This window comes from Pelodiscus sinensis, chromosome 7, assembly GCF_052426305.1.
Source record: "Pelodiscus sinensis isolate ZL-2025 chromosome 7, ASM5242630v1, whole genome shotgun sequence".
Lineage (NCBI taxonomy): Eukaryota > Metazoa > Chordata > Testudines > Trionychidae > Pelodiscus > Pelodiscus sinensis.
The window spans coordinates 8,098,719-8,120,673 of record NC_143058.1 but is presented as its reverse complement, the minus strand read 5'-3'; the positions used below and the strand labels follow the sequence as shown (position 1 = coordinate 8,120,673).

Here is a 21,955-nt window from a genome sequence, read left to right as displayed (position 1 = left end):
AGACTAACATCAAGACTAATAAACCATCCTGTTAGTCTTTAAAGTGCTACATAGTCCTGTTTTATATTTTATGTATAGCTTTACTTACTTTTAAATCAGGTTTCAATCCAATCTAAACATTCACTTTACATTTTTACCCATACCAGCTTTCACAAGTAATTTAAGCTCTCCATTAATCTTGATCTGCCACACCCACTGGGTTAAAACACAGGCTGCACCTCTATAAACCGTAACTCTCTGGGGTCTGGTAACATCTGTGGTCCATAAGGACCACAGATGTTCCAGGGTCAGAGTGTCCCATAGTGCAGCAGTGGGGGCTGGGAGCCCGGCTCTGTACAAGGAGAGGGTAACATGGGGCCCAGCTGGACTCAGGGGCAGGAGCTGGTGCGCTTCTCAGTTGGGCTGCACGGGGAAGTGGGGGGAGGAGAGAGGAGGAGTGACAGGAGCTAGCACACAGCTCAGCTGGCAGCCCATAGGGGGAAGGGGGGAGTGGTGTCTCATTCAAATGGGCTGCAGGGGAAACCAGGAAGCCCTATGGGGGGGGGGGGAGAGAAGAGGCAGAAGCAGGGAGCCAGAAATAACTTTCCCTGGTCCAGAAAAGTCCGGGCCCAGTCAAGTCCTGAGGGTCCTGGTCCAGAAAGGCCCAACCTGTGCCATCCTACTTTACTTCTCACCTGCTGTGTTCAGATCACAGAACTTAAAGCAAAAAGCCTTCCAAAGAAAGGGCCACCATCATGCTAAACACCACCTGCCTAATGAGATGGTGGCATGATTAACTTTAACTTTGACTTTGATTTTTGTTTTGAAAGTCCTCCACTCCAATATATTTATAGCTTATGGCAGTGACTTTTTGAAAAAAAATGCTCAAAGACTATATATGAATAGGTTTCCTTAAAAAAATAAGCATGTGTGAGATACTCAGATCCTCCTAGCTACAGAATTAAGAAATAAAACTGTGTTTATACTCTAACTAGATATTGGCTCTGTGATATTTTAATTGACGTGTTTCCACGACAACCAACCAACAGTGTCAGGATCCAACAATAGGCTGTGACTGGGACTTTGGAGCACAATTTAAACCAGTAGCTCTCAACCTGTCCAGACCACTGTAACCTTTTCAGAAGTCTGACTTGTCTTGCACTCTCCCAGATTTCACCACACTTAACTACTGTCTTACAAAACCAGACGTAAGAATACATAAGTATCGCAGAACACTATTACTGAAAAATTGTCTACTCTCTCATTTTTACAATACAATTATAAAATAAAGCAACTGGAATATAAATACTGTGCTTACATTTCAGTGTATAGTATATATAGCAGTATCAACAAGTTATTTTCTGTATGAAATTTTAGTTTTTACTGACTTCACTAGTACATCGTAAGCTTTTTGTAAAAATTGGCAAGTATCTAGATGAGTTGATGGGTCTCCTGGAAGACCTCTACATACCCCGGGTTGAGAACCACTGATTTAAGCAACAAAAATAAAAAGTGGCTACAACGTTACTTTTTGAAAAACTAAATAGTCAATGTACCTAATCTTTTACACACCTCAAGCTTTTGATTTTAGCTCTCTAACTCCAGGTTAGTCCATGACTCCAAGTAGGCATAGGTGTTAAACATGACCATTCTCTAGCAGCAAATGCTCACAATAAATAATTGCCCAGTCTTTCTAGAATGAACATTAAGGCCCTAAATGCTGCAATGTTACTTCAGTGTAGGTGGAACCCTTGCCTGCACAGAGGTCATTGCATAATCAGAACAAAAATACAATACTTGGGGAGGCGTACACTTGCCATATATTCACCACCACCATGCTAATTAAAGTGACATTTTAACAGTTAATAAATAACCCCTCTATCCCATATTAGAGATTCATTCACTGAAAGCAGCAATTAACACATTACTTTTAACAGGCTAGGGTTTTGTTTTCTTATTTTTGTTTCATAAATACAATCGCTAATAATAATAATCTGTAAATACTTATTAAAGAAGGGCAGTTCATATTAACTTTAGCATGAGAACATTTCAAGTACATCCAACCCTGAAAGTATTTTCAGCAAGGGTGTTCAATCAATACTGTCTTTACATTCAGCCTAAATTAGGAATTAGAAAGTTAACAACTTTAAAGGCATGCATATATTTTGTGGCGCTAGCTACCTAATAAAAGCAGTAAGATTTATTCCAAATTCATTATAAACCACAAACAAAGCAGAATCTAAGTACACAGGGAATGAGCCACAAAGAAAGCAATACACCAGCACATTCACGTTTTTGAAGAAGGTTCATAAAGGTTTCAATTTTTGCAACATCTTCAAGCAGGCAAAAGAGATGACAAAAGACAAGAAAAAAATTCTGAAAAAATGCAAGGAAACTGAAAAATTAAAGATAGTAAAGAGGTTTGGTGGTTTTCTTAAACATCTATTTTGCAATGCCTTGTTCACGTTAAAATGTTTAAAATTGATGCTCAAAATCACTTCTTGCTATGTAAACAAAGTTGCATTTCTGAGATTGTAAACCATAAATACTTCTGGGATTGTGTATATATTGAAGTGTGTGCCCTCCCCAAGGACTGCCTGCTCAGTTTGATGATGAAGCATAACAAATTTGAGATTTATGCTATAAAAAAACAGGGAGTGGAAAAAAGTAACTTTTTAGATCAATGAAGCAAGAAATACTGTAAAAAATAAAGCACCCACAAAATGTTTAGTCAGCAAACTGAAAAAGCTTTGGCACAATACAAATATCTTACAAGAAATCTGGTTTTAAAAAAATCCAATTTAAATTATACTCATGAATTACTACAATACATTTAACGTGAAATTAACTCAGAACCATCCAGCACATCAGTAACTCCTTCCATTACAAAGCATTTCTTTACCAGTATCAATAGTTAAACACACACACTTAATAAAACCTCACTACCATTCATATCAGAGTTTAGTTCAGGCAAGAGAAATACACAAAATGACAACATGCATCGGCTATTGTAGCTTCGCCACCAGTGTCTAACTTAAAATCATCCTCTACTAAATTTGTAAAGTTAGGTTCTTTAAATCATCCTTTACTAGTACTGTAGGAACAGTGGCACAAAAAAAGTGGTCATTACAAACACGCACTTGCTTAAGCAACTGGAATATTTCGTGTAAACCAGCAACTAGCTAGTTTTAACAAAAGCCTTGCTTTGAAAAAAAAAACCCAGCAGGCAACATTCTTCCTTTCCCAAATGGCAGTGCAATGAGTTCGTGAGTTTTCCATCACCAGCAAGAATAAAAGCTTCCTTTGCATGCAAGATGTGGGAGATTATAAAGGCTTTCTGCTCCAGGGAGAGACTAAAAAACACAAGGGACGGTGGGAATGAAAAGACTGCACCCGAACGCATTTTTCCTGTCCAATGAAACTTACCCGTGCACCTAGGAACTAGGACAGTTTTCAAGATTAAATCCATTCCAAAGCTAAGAATTCCTGGTTGCAAGAAACCTCATGAGCTTCCTGCACAGCTGGATCGCTGAGAAACACACGCCCCGATCCTCCTCATCCCCCCCTTTTTCTGAATGGCGTTTCTGAACCCCCTAGTGTGCCGTGGAGTGTGTTGTGTGTGGGGGGGGTTAAGCCTTCTTCCGAAATCATGAGGCCAGGTAGAGGAATTGGGGGAGCAGAACCACGCACGCTGGTGAGCTCTCAAGGGGGCGGATTTCCATTCGCAGCTGGGGTGTTGCGGGGGGGGCAGGAGAAGGAAAACGCCCCCCCCCCTTCGCTAGCGCCCCGCGCGCCTCTCACCTTCACATAACAGCCGCGTCCTTCCAGATGAGGCGAGAGGGGCGCGGAGGAGGGACCCGCGGGGCTCGGCTCGCCGCTGCCGCCCCACGACCCCCCCACCCGCGCGCGCTCCCACACGCACCCCCCGGGGCGCGCTCGCCGCCTTCACGGGAGCCGCCGCCGCCGCCGCCCCGCTCCCAGCCGCAGCGGCGAGGAGCACATCGCGTCGCGGCGGCCGGGCCGAGGGAGGGGGGCCGAACCCCTCCCCCCCTTTCTCGGGCGCCCCCCCAACCGCCGCCACGGGGCGGCACGAGTGCGGGGGAAAGGGGCGCCGCCCGCTCAGCGGGGGGGGGGGTCTCCTGTGGGGGGGTGAACGGAGAGAGGGCGGAGGCAGCAGGCGTGCGAGCGGGCTCTCTGCCGCTGTGAGGGAGGCTGCTTGGGGAAAGGGGGGGGCAGTAGCCTCCTCCCCTCAGGCCCGGCCTCCCTCCCTCCTCCTCCTCCTCAGAGGCAGCATAGCAACCAACATGGCGGCTGCGCAGTCACCCAGCGAAGGGAAGGATGATCTCGCGAGAGCTGAAAGAACGGCTCCCGCCTCCTGCCCCAAACTCTGCCAAGGGATTGGTTGAGCTGCCTGTCCGTCGAAAGTAGCCGTCCGACTAGTCCGGGGCGGGTATCCTCTAGCACCTTTGATTGGCAGAGTTTACGCTCAATCAAGGTCACGCCTATTGGGGCGTGCCAGAGGATTGGCTCTCTGAGCGGTCAGTCCGGGAAAGCGCCCGCCTTACGTTCCGTGCTTTGAGGCTTCCCTGGAGCAAGTTGAGGGCTTCTCGCAAAGGGGGGCGGGGGAGGAGTGGCTGTGTCAGGGAGCTGGGTGACACCTGCTGGCAGATACATTTACATCGCGCTCCGGTTCCAGATTTTTGCACGTGTTTTTGAGGGGCTTTCCATTTTTTTTTGCAAATTTTAATTCTAAATTGCTATAACGTGAGACACTAACAAGTCATGAATCAGTGCTCCAGAAATTACAATAACCTCCCTAATAGATTTTAAAATGTGGATGCATTTGCTTTTATTTGCCTTCCCCTTTTTGATCTTTAGGTGCACTTTGACCATTTTTTTCAAACTTTGCTTTGCATTATGAGAACTAAAAAAGTCCTTTAAAAGGGGCAAGGAGCTCAAATTCTTCCATAATCAGAGGACTCCAGGATCCAAGAGCTTTATGAAAACCAGCAAATTATTCTTCTCATACACTGAGAACATGAGAAGTAACATGCTTAAATTGCAGCAACATTAGACATAGGAAAAAACTTCCTAAGGGTAAGGGATAAACGTCTATCAGCGATGCTCTTTGATGGCGCATGGGATGAGGGCAGGGGACTGGACTTGATGACCTCTTGAGGTCCCTTCCAGTTCTAGTGTTCTATGACAGTATTCCTCAACCTTTTTTTTATAAAGTACCCCTTTTAAAAAAAAAATATAAGTACCTACAGCTTTCAGACACACGCAAATTTTTTCTACCATTGCAATACATTTCTTTAAACAACTTAATCATAGCTGGACAGGTGATGACATTTTTGGGTGTAAAAAGTACAAAAATAATAAAGCGCTGTAAAACTTAAAACAAAAATTCAGTTTTCTCCAAATTTCAGTTGTGTTGACGTACTCCCAAGACTTCTCTCGAGAACCCCTTAAGGGAACTCGTACCACTGGTTGAGAAACACTGTTCTATGATAAGTATTGCAACAAATATCCTAGGGAAATTGTGGAATCTCTGTCACTGGAGATTTCTAAGAACAGATTAGAAAAATGGGATGATCTGGATAATATTTAGTTCTGCATCAGTGCAGGGGGCTGAAGTAGATGACCTATCAAGGTCCCTTCTGGTCTGACCTATCTATAATGCTGTGTGCTTAAACCTTATTGAAACCAGTAGGATGCCAGCACATATTTTACTGCTAAACAGAAATAGACTTCAATATGCACTAAGGTTAAGCACACTTGTAAGTGCTTTATTGTAACAGGACCTGTATGCTGCTGCAAGAGGATGGATTTCATGATCTAATCATTCTTTTACACCTACTTTTCTGTGATCTTACCATGGATAAAAAATGTGATAAATATTAAAAAATGCTAGCCACCATTATCTACCGTGCCCTGTTCCTTACAATACCATAGTGAAAACTGCCATATTATACATACATAATTTTTAATCAAAGATCTTTATGTGCAAGAGTGAGATCTTGAAGTCATTGTGGATAGTTCTCTGAAAACATCCACTCAGTGTGCAGCAGCAGTGAAAAAGCAAACAGAATGTTAGGAATCATTAAAAAGGGAATAGCGAATAAGACAGAGAATATCTGTTGCCTCTATATAAATCCATGGCACACCCACATCTTCAATACTGCATACAGATGTGGCCGCCTCATCACAGAAAAGATATTGGCATTGGGAAATGTTCAGAAAAGAGCAACAAAAATGATTAGGGATTTGGAATGGGTGCCATATGAAGAGCGATTAAAAAAACTAGGACCTTTCAGTTTAGAAAAGAGGAGACTGAGAGGGGATATGATAGAGGTCTATAAAATCAAGACTGGTATGGAAAAAGTGAATAAGGAAAAGTTATTTACTTGTTTTCATAACATAAGAACTAGGGGGTCACCAAATGAAATTAATAGGTAGCAGGTTAAAAACAAAAGGGAGTTTTTCTTCATGCAGCTCATAGCCAACCTGTGGAACTCCTTGTCAGAGGATGTTGTGAAGGCTAGGACTTTAACAGAGTTCAAAAAAGAACTAAATAAATTCATGGAGGTTAGGTCCACCAAAGGCTAGTAGCCACTAGCCAGGATGGGTAGGGATGGTGTCCCTAGCCTCTGTTTGTCAGAGGCTGGAAATGGATGACAAGAGAGGGATCTCTTGGGCTATGTCTAGACTACAAACTTTTTGCAGAAGAAGCAATGCAAATGAAGTGCTCATTAGCATTTTCTCATGCTTCATTTGCATAATCTCTTCCAATCCATTTTGCGCAAGAGGTTTTTGCGCAAAAATGGACAGTGTGGCATAAGGATCTTGCACAAAAAGGGGGTTCTGCACAAAATGGACACGTCCACACTGCTTGTTTTTGCGCAAAAACCTCTTGCACAAAACGGATCGGAAGAGATTATGCCAACGAAGTGTGAACAAATGCTAATGAGCGCTTCATTTGCATGACCTCTTCCACAAAAAAACGTAGTGTAGGTATAGCCTTGATGATTCCCTGTTCTGTTCACTCCCTCTGGGGCATCTGGCATTGCCCACTGCTGGAAGACAGGATCTTAGGCTTCATGGACCTTTGGTCTGACCCAGTGTGGCCATTCCTTTGTTCTTATGCTTTATAAATGTAAGCTATTATTATTCCCATTTTTGTTTATGAGACCACTGAGTCACAAATATCTATTGAATAGCCATTATATCAAACATTTAGCTTTTTTCTTGTATAAAATATGACTGGCAATTAATGAAGACATTGCTGTCTTGTGGGATATTTGTTACTTTATATTTCTGGCTGCTACAGAAAAACTGTGAGAATAACGTATCGCACTGTTTCAGCCTTTCTGCTTCCAATCACATCCAGAACCTGTGGAAAACAAAAATGAAAAACCCAAATAAAAAGCTAACTAAAATTTTTTAATCTTAAAGAAAGCGCTTTAGTTTGATGTTTGGGTCAAAAACCATAATGTTCTTATTTTTAGCTAAACTGCTTTCATAGAGACATATTTTAAGGCCAGAAAGGACTGTTGTGATAATCTGACCTGAATACAACAGGCCAAAGAACCTCACCCAGTAATTTGTACATCAAGCCCATAACTGTGGTTTCTACTTTACTACACCCTTTAGAAAGACACTCCCCCTTGTCTGGTTCCTACATTAAGCAGTCCAGTGAAGAATCACAACTGGAGGCTTCTGATTGTTGCTGTTTATTTGTCACAAAATTTGTTGAAATCTGGGAGGAGGAAAAAAGAAAGAGTTTTAATAAAAATAGTCCTAAAGGGCCTAATTTTCAAAACATTATTTTTATTCGGGGGGCGGGGGAGTTGCCACTCATAGACACAAAAAAATGCCAATGAGCATATTGAAATTAATAGTTTGTAGATGAAAACTCCATATTCCTTGGTTTTATAAAAAAAAATGCAAATAGCCAAAAAATCTCTCTCTCTCACACACACACACACATGATTAAAGATTTTCCCAGGGCGGGGATGGAGGAAGGGAAACGGGGGGAGGTGCTTACCTGACTCTCTGCATCACACGCCACTCCCTCCCAAGCAAAAAAGAGGTATTGGCATTGGAAAAAGTTCAGAAAAGGGCAACAAACATTATTAGGCATATGGAACAGCTGCCATATAAGGAGATTAATAAGAGTGGGACTTTTCAGCTTAGAAAAGAGACAACAAAGACGGGATATGATGGCAGAGGTCTATAAAACCATGGTATAGAGAAAATGAACAAAGAAGAGATATTTACTTCTTCCCATTATACAAGAACTAGGGGGTCACCAAATGAAATAGATAGCAGGTTTAAAACAACAAAAGGAAGTTGTTCTTCACACAACTCAAAGTCAACCTGTGGAACTCCTTGCCAGAGGATGTTGTAAAGGCCAAGACTATAACAGGGTTCAAAAAAGAGCTAGATTAATTCGTGGAAGATAGATCCACCCTGGCTATTAACCAAGATGGGCAGAGTTGGTGTTCCCAAGCCTCTGTCAGAAGCTGGGCATGGGCAACAGGATAGATCACTTGGGCCTGGTATACACTAAAGGGGAAAGTCGACTTAAGATACACAACTCCAGCTCTGTTAATTACCTAGAAAGAGTTGAAATATCTTAAATTGAGTTTTCGCATTGTCCATACAGTGAAAGGTCAATGAGTGCACACCTTCCCGTCGACTTCCCTTACTTCTCATGGGGAGCAGGACTACCGGAGCCGATGGGGGAGCCCCCTCAGTTTGAATTAGTTGGTCTTCACTAGATCTTATCTGCAGTGTAGACAAGCCCTTGATGATCACCTATTCTGTTCACTTCCTCTGGGGCGCCTGGCATCGAGCACTGTCAGAAGACGGGATAATAGGCTAGATGGACCTTTGATCTGACCCAGTATGCCCGTTCTCATGCAAAAAAAACCCCCCGAGAAGCCTGATCAAAACACTAAATATATAAAATAAAAAGTGAGACGTGGCTCCCCTCCCATATTGTTCTTTGGGATTTTTAAAATTTGTAGTTCCTGGCTTCTTTGCCCTCTCTGCAGGCATTTCCTAAAAGTGTGCGCAGAAGCCAATACTCATTCATGTGAAACATAGGGAAGACCAGATGTCACCTCCCACCAGCTCTGCAGTTTCACAGCTGAGGTTTTGTAGTCTACATTGTTTGCCAACAGCTAGTACCAACTGAAAGCTTTCCCTCTCCCCCCTTCCCTCCCCCCAGGAAAAACACACTCGGAAATGTAACTGCGCTCATAGGATTTTCTTCTCTGTTGGATTGTTATGTGTCTCCCAGAAATAAACTGGTTTTGTATGTCAGTAATTATGAGGAGGAGGGAAAACAGTATAGTGACCATGGTAGCTTTGTTTTACTTTGTATTGAGTGCACAGTACCAAATCCATCCAAAAACAACCTTTATAGAGAAGACAAAAACTTGCACATCAGCAACTTAGCTAACCAAAACATGTTTGCAAACTATTTCCTGAACTGCCTACATTTGGGTTTCACCACAAGGTAATTAAAATCAGCAAGAGGAATTTTGACCAGTTGAGTTCTTCTAGGAACAGTACAAATTGTTTTCAATCCTCAAGTCCTAGACTACTCATTTCATGGCTTATTTAATGTTTACGGTTTTTACTTTATATTCACTAAAATTTCCAAAACAGCCATATTGTAAAGAAATGGACCAAGTCAAAATAAATGAAGGTGTCAGGATTTATAGCATATTTGGTCCTCTGCACTTTACTGCTGAGTGAAAATGGTGTTAACAACCATAGTCTGCAAAACCAATTATTTGTGTTTAGTTTACAAATATATATGCTAAACTTTTAAAACTGGTGAAAGGTACCAGGCAACTTTTGTGGAATGCCTGGGGCCTCAATACAAAAACTTCAATGCCACCATCTCACCAAACACACAGGAACCACAGAGAGATATAACCCAATAAAAGTGTGAGTCTATTTGACCTTTGTGCTGTGTGTTAAACCCTAAAAGGAGACTCCACCTCAGGAACAACAATGACCGCTCCCTGAGAAGGGAAGGAGTCACAAGACACAGAAGTCAATGAAAGGTGACAGACACACCTGGAGACTGGAGTCCATTCTTTCCCCACAGAACAGATACGATATGAGTTCCCTCCAACCGGCCTGCCAACGTATTTCAGTATTATCACGGAGGAACCACCGTCTAGGTCAGAGGGTAGTTCACTTTCCAGAGTCATTCAGTCCTTCAGACTTTTTATGATGCCAGCAACAAGGGTGCCCACTAGTGCCAATTCTAGTGGAATACATCTCTAATATAGACACACATCCCCTTATAACCAGAATTCAGTTTTTCCAATTCCCATTGTTTCATTGCAAGTCTCATGATAATTCATTATTTCGAAAGACAGAATTTCTGGAATTATTTTATTATATGAGAATCTCAGCTTTTGTTTTCTTTAAAAAAGTTTGTTTCTAAGCCTCATAACTGCAGAAAGAAAGCTTGAAAATGTTATTTCTAAGCATCCAAACACCAGAGGGGAAATAAAAATGCAATTCATTTATGGATTTGAAATCTTATAGTCTTTAAACTAATCTCATGATCTTTGAACACTTGGCTCTTGATTTTTTTGAATTCTTGGCACTGACAATAATGACACATCCATAAATAAAACCACTTCTAGAAAAGGAGACAAATAGCTAGAGCTTTGCTTCTGTACTTACTTGTGTTTTGCAAAGATGAAAAGGTGAGGTTCATGTATCCCCACTGTACTTTCATCACACCTGGTGCTTAGTATGTAATGTAGGTAATCATGATTCCTGTTGGTGTATTGTTGCAGAATCATTATACGTTATACATTGGTGTATTGTTGCAGAATCTGATTATAATCAGAGCCCACAGTTAGTTGCTAGCTGACAACTAGATAGGAAAACCATTTAAACAAATAAATTAGAAAGGCGTAGATTGTGACAAACTATATAACTATGCAGAGAAGTGAGAATCCCTGCCTGTATACTCCTGCATATACAGGCAGTCCCCGGGTTACGTACAAGATAGGGACTATAGGTTTGTTCTTAAGTTGAATTTGTATGTAACTCGGAACTGGCTCCAGATGCAGCCGCTGCTGCTGAAACTGACCAGGGGCTGACTACAGGAAGCCGGAGGCAGAGTTGCTCTGCCCCCAGCTTCCTGGAATCAGCTACTGATCAGTTTCAACAGCGGCTGAATCTGGAGCCTGGGACAGAACAGCTGGGGCGCTGCCGGGTAGGTCCCCCCAGGACCAACACAGCAGCACCCCAGCTGCTCTACCCCAGGCGTCCACAACAAAAGCCTGGTCTGCTGGGGGGGGTGGCGCACTAGCTGCGCCCCCCCCCCAGCAGACCAGGGAGACCTGGAGCAAAGCAGCAGAGGCAGCGGGGTCCCGCGCCTCTGCGGCTTTGCTCGGGTCTCCCTGCTGTGCTGGGGGGGAGTCCCCCCCAGCACACCAGGGAGACCCGGAGCAGCTTTTCTCGCCCCGGAGGACGTGGTGGCGGGACCGCTGCGCTCTGGGCGGTCCTGCCGCCCGCGAGCTGCAGGGCGAGAAAAGTCCCGTTCGTAAGTGCGGATCCGACATAAGTCGGATCCGCGTAAGTCGGGGACTGCCTGTACTCCTGGTTACTTGGATGTTGGATCATAGAGCACAGAAGTAGGTGCTGTTCTGCTCAGGGCAGGTGGGCATGGAGTGAGTAGGACAGAATAAGGAAAGTCTCTGAGTTTTTAGTCCAAAATTAGCCCCCTCAAGGTTGATTTTCTAAGCGATGCATCCATACTATCAAGCCCGTTATTCTGGATTAAGGGGCCATGGAATTTAAACTCTGCAGTCCTGCTTTTCACAAGGAGCAACGCTATTCCTGAAGTCCGAAATAACGTTAATGTGGATGCTCTGGTGCCACTATTTAAATTATTTGGCCTCTGGGAGATCTCCTGCAGCTCCCCAGAGCGCTTCCTGGGGCTCTGAGTCTGAGGCAGGCTCCATTAATGTGGACGTGCTACCTCAGACTATATTTGATTCTTCCCCATAACGAGGACACGGAACTTTGATTGTAAAATCGGGTGCCCAGAAGTCAAACTTAGTAAATTTTAAATAATCGACTGGTGTAAACATGGCCTGAATAAGGCTCTGCACCCACTAATGTACCAGCCAAATCAGTTAGCCAATCTGGGCAGCATCTAGGGATGCCAGATGGTTTCAGAAAAAATACCAAACAACAACAAGAAAACCCACGCCAGGAAAAAGTTTGTTGACCCTGAGAGTTGTTAAGCAAAAAAAACCCCAAACCACTGTGGCCCCTTTAAAAACCACATGGTGAGGCTTTTTGGCCCTTACCTCCCTGTGGATCCCGGTAAGCACTAGGGTTGCCTGGTTGTCTCGGTATTGAGCTGGACAGCCTGGGATTTTTGCCTCTGGGCTGGGAAAAAATTAGAAAGTACCGGACATTTTAGGTGTCTGGTATTTTCTGAATTTTTTTTACCGGACAGGAGGCGAAAATACCAAACTGTCCAGTTCAATACCGGACACCTGGCAAACCCTAGTAGTGTCATAATTTGCTGCTGCTGGAGACGGAAGGCAAAACGCAAATCTTCCTTCAACAAGGGAGAACAGGGGAGGGAATTGTGCCTCAGAGGACTGTCACTGAGTCACATCACCTTCTGGTGCTGCTCCTGGAGTGAAGTATCTTTATGCAGGACTCCGTGCTGAGCCCTGTTTCTAAATATCTTTATTAATATCTTTATTAATGACTTGGATGAGGGGATGGATTGCACCCTCAGCTAGTTTGCAGATGACACTAAGCTAGGGGGAGAAGTAGATATGCTTGAGGGCAGAGATAGGGTCCAGAGTGACTTAGACAAATTGGAGGATTGGGCCACAAGAAATCTGATGAGGTTCAACAAGGACAGGTGCAGAGTCCTGCACTTGGGACGGAAGAATCCCAAGCATAGTTACAAGCTGGGGACCAACCGTTTAAGTAGTAGTTCTGCTGAAAAGGACCTGGGGATTACAGTGGATGAGAAGCTGGATATGAGTCAACAGTGTGCCCTTGTAGCCAAGAAGGCTAATGGCATATTAGGTTGCATTAAGAGGAGCATTGCCAGAAGATCCAGAGATGTCATTATTCCCCTTTATTCGGCTCTGGTGAGGCCACATCTGGAGTATTGTGTCCAGTTCTGGGCCCCCCACTACAAAAAGGATGTGGATGCATTGGAGAGGGTCCAGCGGAGGGCAACCAAAATTATGCAGAGGCTGGAGCATATGACCTATGAGGAGAGGCTGAGGGAGCTGGATCTGTTTAGTCTGCAGAAGCGAAGAGTGAGGGGGGATTTGATAGCAGCCTTCAAATTCCTGAATGGAGGTTCAAAAGAGGATGGAGAGAGGCTGTTCTCAGTAGTGGCAGATGGCAGAACAAGGAGCGATGGTCTCAAGTTGAGGTGGGAGAGGTCCAGGTTGGATATTAGGAAAAACTATTTCACTAGGAGGGTAGTGAAGCACTGGAATGGGTTACTTAGGGAAGTAGTGGAGTCTCCATCCCTAGAGGTGTTTAAGTCTTGGCTTGACAAAGCCCTGGCCGGGTTGATTTAGTTGGGATTGGTCCTGCCTAGAGCAGGGGGCTGGACTTGATGACCTTTTGAGGTTTCTTCCAGCTCTATGGTTCTATGATTCTATGAATATTAATGCTGTTCAGAAAAAAAAGGAGAGATGTCAAATATGATTTTTAACTTGCAACTTAGTTTAGTCCCATGCTTTATGGACAATTTATCGTTAGAAAAACGGCACTGATTACCACATTTTATCCAGGAACTGCTGGGAAATGATAGGAGTAAAAATAAGTATGTTAGCTCTGGATTAACGCCATGAGGGATGTAGTAAAAACCCATTTATGCACAAACCCAAAATTTCCTGGCTGAGAGGTTTGGGTGGGAGAGATTCGTCTTTAGCCAAGCACACACAATGAACCAAATATTGTCTAGATATTTTCAATGCACTCATCACTGCATTAACATTGACAAGCTTTGTACAGGTTAGAAATCAGGCAGAATTTGTCCCTTTGCAGATCAGTTCTGCAGATAGGATGAAAACAGCATTCAGCAGAAAGGGATGAAAAGCAAAGCTGACTATAAGCCAACATGGAAACACTTGTGCAAGTGCAGGAGAGAGATCAGAATTAAAAGGAGGGAGAGCAGTTTTCAAAGGACAATTTGCCTCCAGCCTGTCTATGTGCATCAGACATGGAGCCATGTTTGAACTGGATTTTGGCCAGATTTATCATCATCCTCCTCCAGGATTACAAGACCCTCACTCTAAACAGCTAACTGTAGCCACTTTTTGTAATCCTCTGAGTTTTTGCTGAAAGTTTTGGGGAAGTGAATATTCTGCACACTGCAGCATTTCTCATCCCTATAATATGTAATATTCAAGGCACCCACTTATGTCTTATTTGTGCTCACAGGCTTTGTCTACACTGCAGTGTTTTTGCACAAAAAGCTTTTGCAGAAGAGATCTTCCACAAAAACTTCTTGCGCAAAAGCGCATCCACACCTCAAAAGCGCATCGCAAAAGAGACGTGCATGGACATACTTGCCCAAGAAAGCAATGGCCATCAGAACACCTGTGCTTTTTCAGATAGGCTCTTTTTGCGCAAGAAACCCCAGTTGAGCGTCCACACACTCCTTTTTGCACAAGAACTCTTACACAAAAAGGAGTTATGCCTCATAGAAGGAGGTATATCTACACTGCAAAAAGCCCACTGTACTGTCGATTGACTGTAGATTTTCTTGCGCAAAAACGTAGTCTTGAGGTATGGACGCTCCGCGGGTTTTTGCGCAAAAAAGGCTGTTTTTGCGCACAAATCCTGTAGCGTGGACATAGCCACAGTGATTTGGCTATGCGATTTAACCTCTCTCCACTAGATGCTACACTGAGACCATCAAACATTTATTGAGCCAAATAACACGTTTACTGCAGAATAACGTATTTAAAATGAACAGGGACTATCTACAGTAAAACTCTAATCGTCCAGCATCCAATTGTACGACACTCCTGATAGTCCGGCATCAAAATGGCAAGAGCCTAGTGAACGAGCTTCAGCAAAAAACGAGTCACAAGGTAGCAGCGGCAGCAGCTCAACTGAGCGAAACCGGACAGGACTGAGTCAGGCTGCCACTGGCATCGTGTGACGCTGGAGAGTGCTTGTGCTATAATAAAAAGGGTTAAAAACACTTTATATACAGAATATACTCTCTCTCTCTCTCTCTCTCTGTATATATATATATAAAACCAATTTATAGTACCTCCTGATAGTCCGGCATATCCAATATTCTGGCACCACCTAGGTCCCAAAGGTTCTGGGTTATCAGACGTCTACATTTGGTTTTTTTATATCACTGTACAGTGAGAATCCGATTCTCATATCTCTTACACTGATGAAACTCCAATGTCTTCATCATTTACTTCCGATTTACAGCAGCGTGAGTGAAATTAAAACTAGGCACTGAGATTTCATACTACTGTATAGTATTGATATTGCTCAAGTGGAGTCACAGTTTATAAACATTCTAACATGTGTAATAGTTTACTGAGAATGTTTTGCACTATCTGAAATTTACAGACCAGAATATTCCTCAATAGAAGGGACTGCTCATTCATTTTTCCTATGCATTTCATATTAGGAAGCATAAATTAGGCATGACTAACAGGAGAAGCTGTACATTAAATGATACATTCCAGGAATCTTACTGTGCATGGTTACCATTCAAATAATATTATAGCCTAACATCATTTTCTCTAGTATTGTGTGAGCCTTTGACACCACCAGTCCGGGAAGTGTTACATAGTGCAGCTTTCAGGAAGCCTGCCAAAGCTTTTTAGCTTGTAAATATTTTGTATTGTGCAATATACTCCTAGCAAACCAGAATAGGCTCATATTACCTCTCAGCTTATGCAGGCTAGACCAAGCATTTCTGCACAGGCTTTCTTGTATGACAAGTGTATATGATAAATAAATTAGGCCTGTTCTGGGGTCCTTACTGAAGCAAAACAAACCAAAATCCAGTTGGCATTTTGCCCCAGTTAAGGCTTCCAGATTCTTTCCCACCCAACAGTCATAGAGGTCAGCTGTTTCTTACCCACAAATTGTCATTTGGAATGCTTCATGGAAGTGCAGTCCACATACAGTATATTACAACACAACTGTTTTATTGTCATAAGAAACAACAATAAATATAATGTGGTGAAACTGAAATGTGTCTTGATTAAAGGTTCGCTGATAGTATCCTTGATGTGCTGTCTCTTCTGCAAAAACAGAAAGGGATACACTCCACAAAAACACCCTCTCTGCTCCTTGACCTGCTGCACCATTTTTAAATATATGGATAGGATTTAGGACAAAAGTTTGAATAGAAAACAATGTTCTGTTAATGTGAAATGGAGAATTGGATGGGTGAAAAGCCATCAGTTTAGTAGTTTGTATTTACATCTTCAGCAGGGGGTAAATTGGCCCAGCTTTGTTGATTTCTATGATTTATGCTAGCTGTGGATCTGGCCGAGGATGTTAACACATTGTCATGGGCCTTGCCTTCCTACTGACCAGTCTCACTATGTCCATCCTCACATTAGCTTGGCAAAAATATGGGTTGGGGTACCTGGGACAAAATCTTTTCTTTCTTCCTAGTAGCTGTGCTAAAGTTCAACCAGCTTAGCCAGTGACGAGCTACAACGTTGCCCTGAGCCATGGCCTTTCTCAATAGAGTGTTCCAGGACAGAGTGTTCATTTTGGCAGAAAGCCATGGGCAGCAGCCGCGGGAGAGTTTTGCACAGTCAGGAGAAAAAGCAGCAGGCTCAGAACTACGAGTAGCTTAATTTAAAAAGGAAGTCCAGCCAACTAGTCTATGGCTGAATGCACATTGAAAATAAAGTTGTTGTTTTTTAAATAATCAATTCTCTGATTATGTATTTGGTCAGTAACTTCTTTACATGCAAAACCAAGAAAAAGCAGTGAATTTGATTAAGTCATAATTCTCTATGCAGCCTAACGAAAGGAAATGTCTGAAATGGAATTTGCGTCATTATGGTCTTTGAAAATTGGAAAATTGCTATTTGTAAGGGGATTAGATGCCTCAGAGGAATAGTAAATGGCATACAGAACATTTAATCTCTAGCTGACTGATTCAGCTTCATTCCAGATCAATATGGACTGAAAGATGTTATGGTATCATGGCTGTGTGAATACCCTGTGTGAATGAATTGGGGGGGGTGTTAGTCCTGCTCCCAGTGTACAGTTATTTGTTACGGGGGACCCTAGACATTTTGCTGTCATTAAGTCCATGGCAGAAAGGTTCCAAAAGCAACATATTCACTTCATCAGCATCAACAATAGAAAGCATTGCTAGTTGTAAAAATTAGAAAAGATATCTCCTCGACAAGAATGCCCATGTGATGAACTTGTTACTGAAAGGAAGAGGTGATGCTTTTTCAGCGTGATTTTTTTAGCCCTTTCTAAAATGTCACGAGTTTAGCAGTAACTATTGTTCTTGCATGTGATAATCATGTGGCACCATAACTACATATCATGATGTTGCAGTGGACCAGTGGAAGTGTAGCATTGTTCTAGGATGACTTTTTCTTTGGCACCTAAAGATATTTCAAGCCTCTTTTGCGATCACGAATTTCTTGATATTTCAAGATCACGATTGCAGGATGTCCAACCCATTCTAAGTAAGGAAAATCCCAGAAAAATCTGGATGAATGTCATTCCTATTATGGAGCATGTTTGGGGAAAAGGGGAGCCATCTAGATCCCACAAAGCTTTTTACTGTGAAATAAAAACTGAGCAATGTCTCCCTAGTTTTATTTTCTGTACAGTAACAGAAAAATTACACCCCTTTTTCTGTGGCAACCATGCCACAATCCCCTTTCACTTAGCCCAGACTTCCCTCCTCACTGTTCCTATTGTATCCGTCTCCTATTTCTCTCTTCACCCTTCTGTATAATAACCCTTGTGCTTGCAACGGTCCCTCTGGCAGGATTTCAGGCCTGAACAAAAGAGTGTGTGAGCTAATCCCATTGTTTCTCGATTGATCGGAGCGGGGTTATTCATCAGCATCCACCAGATTCTAGACACATGGATCTGGATACTGCTCCCTGTCTCTTTTCCTCCTCCTTCCTGAGGCTTCTTTTCAAATATCTTCCCAAATCGCTGGGAATTTTTCCCTCCTATCCCTTCCCTCAGACAAAGCAGCACCCTTCTGGAATTCTCCAGAACCTCAGTATTCTTTGTTTCATTCTCCCTCAGGCCAGAACTCCCTCCCCATAACCCTTTCTATACCCTGACATTCCTACCTGTCCCCTCCCTCTGCCATAGCAGCATTTTAAGACTCTGCACTTGCTACCTAGCAGAGAGGTCTCAGGGGTCTTGGTGGGCAGCAAAGAAAGCCACAGAGGTTTGGAAAGGGAAAATAGGTCTGTTATGGTGGCTGGAGGCTGCAGAGAGGGTAGTCAGTCTATCTATAAAAGGTTATCATCACATAGCAGCAGCCATTTTACTAAATATCTGGACCCAGTTTGCATTTTGAAGTCTTCTTTGTATGAAGATGAATACAGCAATACCAGCTTTGTGAATAAATTGTTGGGGGGGGGGGGGAATCTGCCATATATCTCAAACTAGAAGCAAGAATTACGGTAGGTATCACACCAGAGAGCTCAGTCTTGAGACTTTCAACCAAATGCTGCAGGCTCAGGAAGTGTGGGTCGGTTCTGGATACGCATACCAAAAGCAGGCTTCCAGTTCCAGCAGAGAACACCTGTATAAGTTCTGGGCACATGTTCCCAACGGAAATATTTGAGATACCCAGATACAGGGGCGGATGAGAGTGCCGCGGGGCCCAGGGCAGCGCTGCAGGGCCCTGGGCAGCAAAATTTCGCAGCCCCCCCCTTTGATGCAGCGTATGCGCCGTGGTGCCAAGGCGCATGCGCGGGGCCTCGGGAAGTGTGGGGCCCGGGGCAGCCGCCTGGCTCGCCCTGCCCTAAATCCGCCGCTGCCCAGATACCAGCTTTTCTGTGAACTGCGTTATTTTTGCTTTTTAATATGAGAAAGCTTCATCCTTAACACTCTCGAACAGAAGCTCAGTAAATCACTAGCAGGACTGGACAAAATGGTCCAAACAAACTAGAAGGAACAAAGAAAATTTAATTTCCTAGCTCTGGTTCTTACCAAAGCAGTATATCAGGTTATATTCCCTATGGATAAAGTCTCAGAGAAGTAGCTATGTTAGTCTGTAACTTTAAAAATGAGTAGCTCCAACTCATCTGATGAAGTGGGTTTTACCCACAAAAGCTCACGATCCTATGTAGTTTTGTGAGTCTCTACGGAGCCACAGGACTACTCATTTTTCAATAGATAAAGTTACTCTTATTTCATTTCCAACAGTTAACCTTTTGGTCCTGCGTATTTCCCGTGGCAGGTGGAATTTAGTTCTTGGGTGTCAAAACTGATTTCTTTCTACAGTGCTGAAAAATTCTGCTCCTTGTCAGAAGCTATGTGGGAAAATGCAGTATTTCTTTTTCAGTCTTTTTTTTCAAGCACACCTGCGCCCTCTGCTGGAATCAAGATAAAAACATACATTCTGAATAGAGCCCTAGAAAAATGGAGCCTGATCACAGGCAACTGTTATGAAGTGCAGGGGTAGGCAATAATTTTTTGATGGGGGCCACTTCAGAAATTTTTGAATTGCCCCCAGGCCACACTGGAAGAGGCGGGGCCTCAAGTGGAAGGGGCAGAGCCAGGATACTTCCAGGTTCCCCACCCCAGGCCATGATTGGTCTGAGGGAGCACCTTTACCCGCTTCCACCAGTTCTCCCTTGGTGCTCATGCCACAGGCGTGAGAGGAGACTTCAAGGCCTGGGAAGCACACGAAGTCTCCTCCTGCCCTGCCAGGAGCATGTGGCGCTTCTTAAACACCGTGCACTGCTCGCAGGGCAGGGCAGGGCAGGGGCAGGGCCGGGGAAACTTTATGCGCTTCCCCCTGCTCCCAGGCCCTAATTGTCCTGGAGGTGGGGGAGCAGCTGGGCCTCCGTGGGCCGGATCAACCTGGTTGGCGAGCTGGATTCGGCCTGCGGAGGCCCTTTTGCCCACCTCTGATCAAGAGTCTCCCGCTGCAGGGATAGGCAGGACACAAATCTCTCCCCTATCCCAGCCATGTACTGATCTTTCGGCCAATATCAAAAGCATGTAGTGTAGCTATGGGTTTCTCTTACACTAGGGCAGCGGTTCCCAATCTTTTCCAGAGGGGGACCCATTTTGACAATTCAGGAAGACTTGGTGACCCAAGGCAATTCAAAAACAGAGGGAGGAGGGAGGGCGGAGACACTTGGTGACCCATATTTGGGTCCAAACCCATAGGCTGGGAAACCCAGCACTAGGGAGACACTAGGGAACTTACTGCAGCATAGTTGCACCAATGTAGCTGGGCCACTGTAAGCACTCTGCTGTATCATGCGCTAAGCCAATGGGAGAGAGCTCTCTTGTCAATATCATTAATCCACTCTACTGAATGGTGATAGCTACTGCTGTCCACACTGGCACTTAGATTAGTGAGGCTTATGTCCTTCAGGAAGGTGGCTTATTCACATCTCTGAGTCACATATCTTATACTGAAGGCCCGGTCTACATTAAAGAAGAAAGTTGACTTAAGATACGGAACTCCAGCTACGTTAAGTATGCAGCTGGAGTCGACTTCTCTTACTCCTCGTGAGGAGCAGGACTACCAGCGCTGACAGGAGCACGCTCTCAGTTCGAATTAGCAGGCCTTCACTAGACTTGCTCATTCGAACCCTGGAAGATCCACTGCGGCAGCCTCCATCTTTTCTGTAGTGTAGACAAACCCCAAATAAGTGGTAGTGCAGACACAGCTTTAGTAAGCCTCCCATTTACAATATGTGCACAGCATGTTTTTGCAGAATAAATATGGACGTCGGGTAGCAGAATGTTGGGAAGCAGTAGATGTCCATTTCCCCCGTTGCATGCTGCATGGGCTATCAGTGGAGAGAGCTTCTCCCCGTGTCTTACTCAGAAAGCAGGGTGGTAGCTGCAGCAACAGAGATGAACTGTTGGTGAGAATGCTGCAGCTGTTCCTTTGTTTTCTCTCATCCATCACGTCATCCTTGATAACGCCAATTGGCAGCAACAGCATGGGGAAGGATGTCAGTTCCATAGATGGCCGTAACAGATCATTGAAAATACAGTACGAATCAGTGCAAATACAATCAGTGAAAGTGCAATATGAATGTGGGATTTTGCATCTGCAGTATCACGAACCAGATGTTGATTATAGGAGATGCCAGGAACCAGATAGAGACGTCAAAAAGTAGTCGAGTCGAGTACTCGACTACTCGCTTCCCCCCTCCTCTGCTGCCTCTGTATCAGAAGCAGCAAGGGGAGGAGGAAAACAAGAGCCAGTGCTGGGGGGAGCTGGCTCCAGGGTGCTGCCTGCTTCCCCCTTCCCCCGCTGCTGCCTCTATCAGACACTCTCCACATTCCCCTCACACACCAGAGCTTGGGAGGGGGGGGCATGGCTAGTAGATTTTGTGTGTTCCAGCCCCACAAAGAGTTGGGAGGGGCTGAAGCACCAGCACAGGCTCCCCAATTCTGGGGAGGGAGCCCCAAGCTTTAGAGGCCAGATCCAGGAAAGACGGGGGCCAGATGTGGCCCCTGGGCCTTAGGTTCCCTACCCCTGCTCTATAGTCTCTCTAAGCTTGAATGGGATGCTTTAAATTGATGTTGACAATTACAAGATGTAGTAATAGAAAGACAGCCTGAGATATGAGACCTTGTATTAAAGGCCCAGAATGAGGCCTGTACTAAAGTAGAGGCCCAGATAAGTATTCTGAACAGAAGAGTGAGTATTACCTGGAAAGACTGTTGCCTCGGGGAGATATTTGAGTAACTAAGGCAT

At 43.9% G+C, this 21,955-nt stretch overlaps 1 protein-coding gene across 2 annotated transcripts in view; it reads right to left on the bottom strand.

The window, feature by feature from the left end:
- PTPN4 (protein tyrosine phosphatase non-receptor type 4) overlaps positions 1 to 3,914 on the bottom strand; it is a 216,284-nt gene extending 212,370 nt beyond the window's left edge. The window contains exon 1 of one of the 2 annotated variants that reach the window (XM_075933064.2): positions 3,781 to 3,914. Coding sequence is in view for 1 of the 2 variants with exons in the window: in XM_006137719.5 (XP_006137781.1) it covers positions 3,406 to 3,448 (43 nt within the window). In the remaining variant the exon portion in view is untranslated. Of the gene's footprint in view, positions 1 to 3,405; positions 3,744 to 3,780 lie in introns of those variants that run through there. The other variant, XM_006137719.5, reaches the window with a different exon arrangement.
- Positions 3,915 to 21,955: the final 18,041 nt, after the last annotated feature.